At 50.7% G+C, this 10,799-nt stretch overlaps 1 protein-coding gene across 1 annotated transcript; it reads left to right on the top strand.

Moving 5' to 3' along the window:
- Positions 1-1,073: 1,073 nt before the first annotated feature.
- Positions 1,074-9,632, top strand: CLEC4F (C-type lectin domain family 4 member F; the record flags this gene model as incomplete). Its single annotated transcript, XM_080711390.1, has 5 exons — positions 1,074-1,149; positions 1,960-2,076; positions 4,519-5,637; positions 8,525-8,676; positions 9,510-9,632. 5 exons carry the CDS (start codon positions 1,074-1,076, stop codon positions 9,630-9,632), a joined length of 1,587 nt encoding a protein of 528 aa, XP_080567516.1.
- Between the last annotated feature and the right edge of the window lie 1,167 nt (positions 9,633-10,799).

The following is a 10,799-nucleotide window of genomic DNA, read 5'->3' as shown; positions in this document are numbered from 1 at the left end:
GTTACACTCCCAGACCTATTTTTGTATTTTTTTTATTTGGAAACAGGGTCTCTTAAGCCAGCACGGCTGGCTTCGAACCAGCGCGATCCTCCTGTCTCCGCCTCCCAAGTGCAGGGATTACAAGAGTGCGCCACCATGCCCAGCTATTTTATTTTATTTTATTTTTAAGTTTGAAAACAGGGTCTCACTAGGTTGCAGAGGGCCTCGCTAAATTGCTGAGGCTGGCCGTGAACTTGTGATCCTCCTGTCTCAGCCTCCCCAGTACTGGGATTGCAGGCGTGTGCCACCACATTCAGCTTCAGCTTCATCTTGATACACCACAAAAACCAGCTTGTTTTTTAACCCCAGGTCCAGCCCCCTCCCCTCCCCAGACTCAGAGATTGGGGAGTGTATGCAGGAGGCTGAAAGTTCCACACTCTAATTGCATTTAGTCTTTCTGGGACCAGCTGCCATCCTGAAATTCTCTTACCTTGTTAACGTAAACTCCAGCAATAGTCAAAGGAGCTCATTAGGAATTACAGAAGACACTCCTATCACTTGGGAAAGTGAGGGTTTCAGGAGCTCTCTGCTGGGACCCAGTTTAGAGACCAAAGATATATTCTAAACCATCTCAGATCCTGTCCTGGAACCCAGTTGTGAGGTTCTGATTGATCAGCGAGTCTCCCTACCCTCAGCCTTGATCTGCCAACCTTTCCTGGGGCTAGGATTAAGGTCAACACAGGTGACACGGATGTTTGCCCTGAAGCTCCTCCTTCCAGCTCAGCCTCCAAAGAAGAGAACAGGTGAGTTTGTGACTTTGAGGCAGAAGCCAATGTTTGGGGCATTGAGGGAGGAGGTGCTGATTGGAAGAGGAAGAAGGCAGAGCCCGGGGCTGATGGCTCCCCAGAGCCTGCGGGGAGGGGCTGTGCTGGACCAGGTTTCTGCAGAGTCAGTAGGGAAGGGGGCAGAGCCTGAAGGATGGTCATGACCTCCACAAGGGCATATAAGTGTGGACCGTCTCAGCTTCTCTCCCACTGCTGCTGGCTCACAGGACGGCCCTTCCAGGGGTCGGTGGCTAGGAGCAGGGCAGGAGGATGAAGGACTCAGAGATGAATGGTGATAAAGCCTACTTCTGCACGGGCCACCAGCAGGTCTCCCTGCAGCCCCAAGGTGAGAAAACTCAGGGACCTGCCTGTCCCCAGCCCTCTGAGCTCCTCCTTGGCAGCCAGAGCTCAGCTTGTAGCTGCCTTGACCTCCACAATAGACAAGTAAAGGCAGAATGTGAGTGAGGAGGAGAGCAGGACTCCTGGGCACCCCGTAGTCTCTGCATGGGATTTCCCCAGGCATCTTTCACCGAGGATGGCAATCTGGCAGGGAAAAGGGTGTGCATCTTGAATTCAGATGGCCCTGGATTGGAACCAGGCTCACTTGGCTGGCCTGTGCGGCCTCTGGAGCTCTGGGCTGTGTCTTGCTGCCGTTAGTGGGCTTCCTAGTACACCCTGTTCCTTCCCATAGTCCCTAGAAGGCTTGAGCCTTCTCAGAACATCCACAGCATTATTCTGACCCTAGAAGAGAGGCCCAGGACTGCCCCATGCCAGTGTGTGTGGAGCAGCATGTGGTCCCAAAGGGTGCGACTCTGGCTCTGGTTAGGACTCAAGGCAAAACTAACCCTGGGCTCTGAGGCCGGGCTCCTGCTCTGCTCCTCCCCCTTCTCTCCCTCTCCGTCCCGCTCTTCTTTATTGGAAGGCCTTCCACTGTATTCCCCTCTGTGCCAGGCTCTGTGCACCAGGCGCCACCACAGCCTCGCTGGGATTCTCAGCGCTTCCGACGCCTCCTCTGCGGCCACCTGTGTGTTCGTAAGCATGGTGGGTGTTTTCATAAACACTGGGCAGACCAGGAGCCTGGGTCAGGGAAGCTAAGTCTGTCCCAGCCCACATGGCACCTTCTCTCTCACCCCCGGCTCTGGCTTCTTTCCTGCAGGGGTAGACATCACAGCAGTGGCTCCTGAAGCCTCCAGGGTGCCGAGGCTCCTTCAGGCCACACTGGCCTTCGTGGCTGTGACCCTGGTCTTCTCTGTTGTGGCTCTCTTTGCTGTGGGTAAGTTTCCAGGTGCCTGAAACCCACTGATCCCCTCCTTTCTGAGCAAAGGGACCGAGGGACCCAGGTATGCACTCTCCGCTAAAGTCCCAGACCCAGACCACAGCATTCCTGGGAGCACACAGGCCACTGTCCAAGGGGGAGCCTCCCTAACTGAGGCTCATGAGGGGAACTCCGAGAGAGTCCTGGGTGCCATATCCCTCTTTCTGGGGCTCTAACTGATGGGGGACAGCTGGTTCTCCCAGGCTCAGGGCTGAGGTTGGCACGGACCTTGAAACGGGATGTCTCAGTTCTACAGTCCCGAAGCCCTAAAGTGGAGGAGCATCCTTCCTTCCCAGAGTCTCTACGTGGGTTCCCAGAAAACAACACGACTGTACAGTCACCTGTGATGTCCAACGGTGAGTGGCCAGGGTGGGAAGTGCTGGGGAGCCCAGACCCAGGGACCAGCTTCTTTTCCAACACCCCCAGATCCCTGAATGAATTCCACCCTCTTCAGAAAAAATTAGACTTTTCAAAAAGTTGTTTTAATGAAGGATAATATACATCTAATATACTACTCAGAGTCAAAGCATACAGTCTAAACTTTGCCCTATGGATACAATGGTGAAAACACCACCACGGTCAAGGTGACTAAAGGATCCTTCATCCTCCCCAAGTTGTCCCTGGGGTCCTTTGTTATCTCAGTCTATGACTTGCTTTTTTAATCTTTTTTTTGCCTTTTCATTATCATAACAAGATTTTAACTTTGATATAGTCTAACTTATCTTTCTTCTTTTGTTTTTGGTGCTAGGGATAGAACTCTGGGTCTTTTGCTAGCTAAGCTAAGCAGGTGCTCTTCCACTGAGCTACACTCTCAGAGCCTCTACTTTTTTTCTTTTGGTCTTGTATCTGAGCAACCTTTGTCTAACTGAACAAAAATGTTCTCTGTTTTCTTCTGAAAATTTTATAGTGTTTGGTTTTATATTTATAATTTTTTGAAGTCCTATTTTTTGCATATGGATATCCATTTGTTTCAGCACTATTTGTTGAACAAATTTGTCCTTTTCCCATGAGTTACCTTTGCATCTTTGTTGAAAATTGTTTGTCCATGTGTGGGAGTTCTTCTGATTCTCCATTGTGTTGGCCATTTGTCTATAAGACACAATCTTTGACTGGGCTTCTAAGGCCACGTGGCTTTGCCTCAGCACAGTGGCGGAGGCCTTGCACCCAGCTCAGCATAGGTTGAGGAGTAGTGCACGGATACCCCACAGGAAAGGTCCCCACCTGTTTAGATTCTTCTCCCTATTCCTGTGGGGAGGCTAGAGTCAGGCAGTGGCCAGGAATGTCTGTGACTAGGTCCCAGTTCATGAGCTGAGCCGAGGTCGTGCATGGCCTAGAGACAGAGGCTGATGGGGCTGGCGGGAAGACCCTGCAGATTAAAGGGGCCACAGAATCTCCCCGAATGACCCAAGTGACAAAGGCCTTTCTTGAAAAATAATTTTGTGGAACCGGGGCTTGAACGCCACACATATGCTAGGCAAGTGCTCTATTACTCAGTTACATCCCTGATCATTCTTATTATATTTTGAGACAGGATTTTGCTAAGTTGCTCGGGTTGGCCTCTAACTTGCTATTCTCCTGCCTCAGCCTCCTGAGTTAGCTGGGGTTGCAGGTGTGTGCCACCACACCCGACTTGACAAAAGCCTTTCACTCAGGTCTCCCATACCCTCAGACTGTCCTGTAGGGCCCCTCACCCTATGTAACATTGGGGCACCAGCCCTTTGAAAGCCATTTCAGTATAGGTACGGTGTCCCCTGAAGGGCATGGCTCATTCCACCCCGGCCCTGTGGATTGGACAGTGTGCTTCCTCCTGGGCCACTATTTTTTCCTCCCCCTTTTCCCACATGAAGTCCATGATGAGAAAATGTACGCTTGTGGTCCACCCAGTGTCTAGGAAGCAACAAGGTCAAATCAAGAGGCTTCATGCTTAGCATACAAATATACCGTAGAACTAAGCAGAGACTCTAGCACACCTATTTCCCTTTCCATAATGATTCATCTATGGGGAAATTTCAGTAGAATTAAACTTCAGTAGCTCTACATGATGTAAGCCATGACTTTGGAGTTGAACAATTGCCATGGCAAGATAATCCAAACTTTACTTCATGGCTCTGGGTGGCTAGTTTACTGTAGCAACAAGTAGTATTTCAATCCTGCCAGCCCTTTCCTTCATGTGTGATATTAAAGTGTCTTCACTTACTTTAGTTTTTGGCCTGAATTCTTTGGTAGCCCATCCCCCGGGTCTGGGTGGCCGCAGTGACCAGCAGGCTGCCCGAGGAGCACCCAGGGCTGTGCAGTGAACATTTCTCTCAGAACTCTTCAGGACATTCTCATTGGCCCATGTGATCTTCCTTCCCTACATAATGGGCCTCTTTGGCTGCCTTCTTTGTTTCCTCCATCCAGATCACCAGTCCTTTGACAGGGTGGCGGAGATGCAAGAGGCTCTCCAGATGTGCAGAGGGTATGTGGAGAATTCCAGTACCTGGCATATGGAGATCCGGTTGCTGACGTACAGAGTGGACAATATCAGTTCTCAAATCCAGGTGCTTGGTGACCATCTGGGAGGTGCCAGTGCTGACCTCCAGGTGGTAAAAGGCACCCTGAAGGAAGCCAATACCTTGAGTTTGCAGACCCAGACATTACAAAGTTCCTTCGAGGGGGCCAATGCTGAGATCCAGAGGCTGAAGGGAGATCTGGAAAAGGCAAATGCTTTAACCGCCCAGACCCAGGATTTCTTAGTGCTCAGCTCAGTCAACACCAGCACTGAGCTCCGCATGTTAAACAGAGGCTTGGAAAGTGCCAACACCGAGATTCAGATGTTGAAGGAAGGTTTAGAAACGGCAAACACTCAGGCTCAGTTGGCAAGTAGTAGTTTAAAGGCTGCAAGTGCTGAGATCCATGCTTTGAGGGGCCATCTGGATAGTGTCGATGACTTAAGGAACCAGGATCAGATTTTCAGAAGTGGTTTGGAAGGAGCCCAGGCTGAAATCCAAAGGCTAAATAGGAGCCTGCAGAATGCAAATGCTCTAAACTTCCAGACCCAGACCTTTCTGAAGGGCAGCTTAGACAACACCACTGCTGAGATGCAGCTCCTGAGAGGTCATATGGAAAGGGCTAATGATGAGACTCACTTGTTAAAAAGAGATTTGGGAGCTGTCACAGCCCAGATCCGAATAGCAAACAGCCGACTGGAACAGACAGATGCTCAGATCCAAGTGCTAAAAGCAGAGCTGGGAAATGCCAATGCTTTAAACTCCCAGATTCAGGCATTAAACAGTCAGTTGAAAAATGCCAGCAGAGAGATACAGACCCTAAAAGGAGGAGTGAAGAAAGATGCAGACTTAAATGCCCAGATCCAGGCATTAAAGAACAGTCTGCAGAAGGCCAGTGCTGAGGTGCAGAGGCTGAACGGGGACTTGGAGAACACCAAGACACTGACTGCAAAAATCCAGGGGAAACAGAGGTCCTTGGAGACCCTTCAGGCAGCCTTTGCATCACTACAGGAGCTACAAAGGACCCAGAGTAAGTGGAGGGAAGGGTCCCTCGGGGCGGGGCGGTCTCTTGGGGGGAAGTGTGTGTCTTGAACAGATTGTCGTGATCTTTACTTTTTGCATCTTTTAAGGGGGACAATAACATTTGCTTCACATTGAGCATCAGATGAGTTGATGCACGTCAGGCATCTTAACAAAGTGCACAGAATCCATGCGCTCACCTGGCATTTTATTGAGGCCCTACTAAGTGTCAGGGGTATCAAGATGAGTAAGGCATGTTGTGCATCCTTGCAAGCTTCTGGTCTAGGAAGGCAGACTTTCACGAAAGATGCTGCAGGCAGGTATAAGAGGTGTGAAGTGAGAAGCAGGTACTGGGAAGAACAAAAAGAAGAGAGAAGGAATCTTCCAAAGGGGGCATGTAAGGGGAGAGGTCTTTTGTGGGAAAGGATCAGAAGATATTTTGTTGAGAAAATGGCTTTTGAACTGAGCCCCACAGGACTAATAGGTGTTTGCCAAGTAAACAGGGTAAGGGGCAACAAGCTCTCAGGCCTGGAGACATGGTACTCAAGTTCTGGAAACTTCAGGCTATTTGATTGGCCTGTGGGAAAAAGGGCAGCTTCATAAGGCGCAGGATGAAAGGACGGCAAGAAGGAATTTTCCCTGTGTAAAAATTCATTTTACCTAGGAACACAATATTCTATTCACACACTTACACATGTGTGCTTCAAAAAGCGGACATTTAGCCGGGCGTGGGGGCGCACACTTATAATCCCAGCATTCGGGAGGCTGAGACCGGAGGATTGCGGTTCGCAGACAGCCTCAGCTACTACTTAGTGAGGGCCTCTGCAACTTAGTCAGACCCTGTTTCAAAATAAAGAATAAAAAATAGGGCAGGAGGTGTAGCTTGGAGGTCAAATGCCCCTGGGTTCCATCCCCAGACCCACAAAAAAAGAAAAAGCAGACATTTAACTGCATCAATTACTCTGATATTTTATAATCTATATTTAAAAAAAATTGAAACCACTAATAAGCTGGTGAGTGCAGTTTAAGAAACACTGTACTAGCCAGCCGTGGTGGCACAGTCCTGTCATCTCAGCTATTCAGGAGGCTGAGGCAGGAGGATCCCAAGCTCAAGGCCAGCCTGGGCAACTTAGAGAGACCCTGCCTCAAAATATAATAAAAGGCCAGAGGATGTAGCTCAGTGGTAGAGCACTTGCCTAGCATGAAGGAGGCCCTGGGTTCATTGAAGGAAAGAAAAGCATTGAAGAAAAGAAAAGAATTGCACTGGAGAGGTAGGTGGCCTGGGAGACACAGGCTGGACAGGGAGGCCCCTGAACTTGGGTTTCCTCCTCCAGGAAATGAACTGCTGAAGGCTACAAGCGGCAGGCTCACTAGCTGGTCTCCCAATAGAAACTGGGAATACAAACTGGGAGGGGGAGCAGGGAGATTGGATGTGCTGCGTCTGGGATGCGGCGGAGGAGACTCAGAGATGTCATCTGCAGGCTGTCTGTAGTGCAGGAGAGATGCTTGGGCTGCAGACATAAGCTCTGTGGGTCCTGGGCATGTTTGTTCTGGTTGTAGCAATGGGGTAAGAGAATTAGCATGAGAATATATACAGAATATACTGTAGGCCGAGGGTGGGAGCAGGAAGCAGCCTCCAGATGGCAAGAGGGGAAAGAGGTGTTTCTGCAAGAAAGCAACGTCTGAACTACAATGTGGCAAATACTGGAAAGTAGAGAGATGAAGAAACCACTGTGTTTCCGTGAAAACCCCTCCTACTTCCATGTGAACCTGCAGCTTATGCCCTGGTGAACTTCCTTGAGATGGCTTTTTTCTAGATTTGGCATAGGAATATGAAATTCTGAGGGTGAGAGAAAGGAAACAGAAAAGAGTGAGGAGAGAAAAACGTAGATAAATAGAAAGAGAGGGATGATGATGATAGAGAGATATGAATGTGGATAGCAGGTGAGTGAATGAAGTTTGGGGCTGAACCTGCCCCTCTGCTGGCTGGGAGGAGATGGTGCACCCCGGTTTGCAGATGTGGGGATGGGAAACCGAGGGTTGGTAGTCAGTGGTGCATCTTTCTCAGTAGAGCAGAGAGCTGCTTGCTAAGCGTGAGGGGGATGCAGGAGTTGGCAGAGAAGGGATGCTTGCAGCCTCTGCTGAAGAGATGGACGCTGACCTGGGAGGCCTGGCAGGCAGCACCAGGGCCTTCTCATGTGGGGGCCACTTCTAGTCTTTTGAGGAGCTTCCCTGCTGATCTCCACAGCGATTGTACTAATGTTCAATTCCACCAACAGCGTGTAAGTGTTAATGAATGCTAAGCACACGGAGGGGATGCATCAGGGAGCCTGTGCAGCTGTATTGCAGATACGGTGGGGATGATGTGAGACAGGAGGGTGTCGTGCAGGGAGGGACGAAGGAGCTGAGCTCACAGTGACTGTGATGTAAGGCAGACAGGCGACGATGAGGTCCAGGATGGCCGTGAGTGTGGGCAGCTGAAGCGGACAAAGATGGTCAGGAAATGCGAGAGGCTATGAGAAGGCTGTAGAGTCTCCCGGACGGAATGAAGGTGGAGAGGACTGTCTGGTGACAGTGATGACATGGCAGAGAGGTGGTGCAGCTGGAAAGCAGGCGTCTGAAAAAAGTGCTGACAAAAAAATAGTGTTGACTGGGAGCCGAGCTGAGTCTCCTAGGAGAGGTGAGGCACCTGGGCGTCTGGAGAGCTGCTTCTGGGAGGACTGATTCCAGGTAAAAGGGATGGTGGTGAAGCTTCCCAGGCGTTGAACTTGGCTTCAAGAATTGCCTGGACTCGTGAGCCTGGGCAGTCAGTCCGAGGAGAGGTCAGGAAGGCCAGCTAGGGGACAGCCGCTGTCTCCCTGCGTGTGGTTCTCTCCCCTCCCCCACCTGTGTTCCAGATGTGCTTCTCCAGCTGATCCTGAAAGGCTGGAAGGTCTACGAGGGAAATCTGTATTACTTTTCTCATTTGAAGAAGCCTTGGCACGAAGCTGAGCAGTACTGTGTGTCCCAGGGAGCTCACCTGACATCGGTGACCTCTCGGGAGGAGCAGGTCAGAGCTGCAGGCAGGGTGGGCTGATGGAGTCGGTATGTGGAAGGGACTTGGGAGCTCTGGCCTGCAACCTCTTGGCAGCACAGCAGAAACCACCGGGATTCCTTTGTCAGGCTGAGTTTCCATGAGCATCTTGACCAACAGGTTGAAGCACAGACAGCAAAACTCCATGTTCTCACTGAATGAAGGAGGCACCAGGGGCCAGCAGGGAGGGAGGACAGGGAGGTGGCATCAGGTGACGGATCTTAGATGTTGGGATATGCTTCCCTCCCCATGTCCTCTATTTCCTATCAGGCCTCCTTTCTGGTCATCAATCCTGATATTAATGTCACTAATCCAGTGGTCATGGAGGGCTCATGAGCAGGGGACCTGAGCTCCCCAGGAGACCAGACTCATACCTAAGAGTCTGAGGACCACCAAAGGTTATATGATCCCAGGCGCCCGTTTACCCAGGGCTCTTAGCAGAACTTGCCAGGTTATTGATAAAGGACCACAAAAGGTTTGGTTCAATTTGGCTTACAGAGCCACCCACTCCTGTGGCTCTCCTGAAACATCATCATAGTGCCTCTGGGACATGCTGCTTCATAAGACACCTCTTTTTAATAAGCCACAACCCCTTTCAAGGGCAGGGACTTGGTGACAGTCAACTTGGGAGAAGCTGAACTTCCCTTTGAGGACTTGGCTCTGCTCTAAGTCCTGGACAATCTCTGGAAGGAGCAGAGAGGGGCTCAGCTTCTGCAGACAGGCGCCCTGTTCCAAGGTGAGGGAGGGGACGGCCTGGAGAAGCAACCCTGGCACTCAGGACCAAGAGCAGCCCTATTTCTCCTCCACAGGCATTCCTGGTACAGTTCACCAGTACTGTTCACCACTGGATTGGCCTCACTGACAAGGGCACTGAAGGCTCCTGGAGCTGGACAGATGGGACTCCGTTCAGTGCTTCCCAGAGCAAAGCGTGAGTCCTGCTGTTGTGTGATTCTGTTCCCAGGTACCGTCTTCAGCAGGCCTGGGCAGAATCCCTTGGGTATCCTTGTCCTGTGTCTCTCTCCCCCGTGTCAGTGTGGTGTGTGTAGTGTGCAGTGTGTCACAGGGGCATCAGGAAAGGATAGTTCCTGGGGCTGACAGGCAGCCTGTGAGTGGGTCTTCCAGATTTTGTATTTTGTCTTTTATCTTCTACCTTAGTCGAGCCTGGTCCTAAGGGACCCTTTCTCTCACCAGAAGGCATCTGAGCACAAATTTGGGGGTGGGGTCTGGGAGCATCATAGGACCTCCCTTCCTGACCCTGAGCCTTCAGTATCTCAGGGCAACCTCAGCAGAGTCACCCCTGGGGTACCTCTGGCCTCATTCTGGCTCCACCTCAGGGCCTTCAGAGGCTGAAGGACCCACATCACTTCAGCTCCATATGGCACTTTTGGAGGAAGAGACACTTGTTTTATACAACACAATAAAATCCTGGTGTTATTTATTTATTTATTTATTTATTTATTTTATTTTATTTTTTAGGTTCTGGGACAAGAAACAGCCAGACAACTGGCAACACAGCAATGGGCAGACAGAAGACTGTGTCCACTTACAGCATCTGTGGAATGACATGGACTGCACTGCCCCCTACCCCTGGGTCTGTAAGAAGCCCCTGAGCCCAGGTGTGGTCTGAGGCGGCCTGGGCTGAGGCACCCTCCGTGTGGCGTGGGACCTTCCTCCATGACACGTCAAGGGCCTCGGAGCCCCGCCCGCCCTCCCCACTGGTCTGTGTTTCCCATCTTCTCCACTTATTTAGTCCCTTCAAACACCTTCAGCTCATGAGATCCAGTCAGATCCACGAGCGGCTCCTCAAGGGAAAAGCATTGGCGTGCCTCTGTTTCCCCCTGCGGAACCCGCACAGTCCCGCCAGACAAGGAATCCTCAATAAAGACTCATCGAATGAATGAAAGTTTCATGTTTGCTTGTCCCTGCAATGATGGCCGCCACCCTCTCTTCTCCCTGGATTGATATTTCTTTCTTCACTGTCCCTTCCTGTACTGAAATGAGCATTCCTTTATGGAAGCCTTGTTATAGCTAGTAACTTTTAGCTACTTTGTTGAAAATGGAGGAGGTTTAGTACAAACTACAGGGGCTTCCTAAGGGGT

This window comes from Muscardinus avellanarius (genome assembly GCF_963383645.1).
Source record: "Muscardinus avellanarius genome assembly, chromosome: 15".
Lineage (NCBI taxonomy): Eukaryota > Metazoa > Chordata > Mammalia > Rodentia > Gliridae > Muscardinus > Muscardinus avellanarius.
Note: the sequence above shows the minus strand (reverse complement) of the source record. Positions and strands in the feature narration are given on the sequence as shown.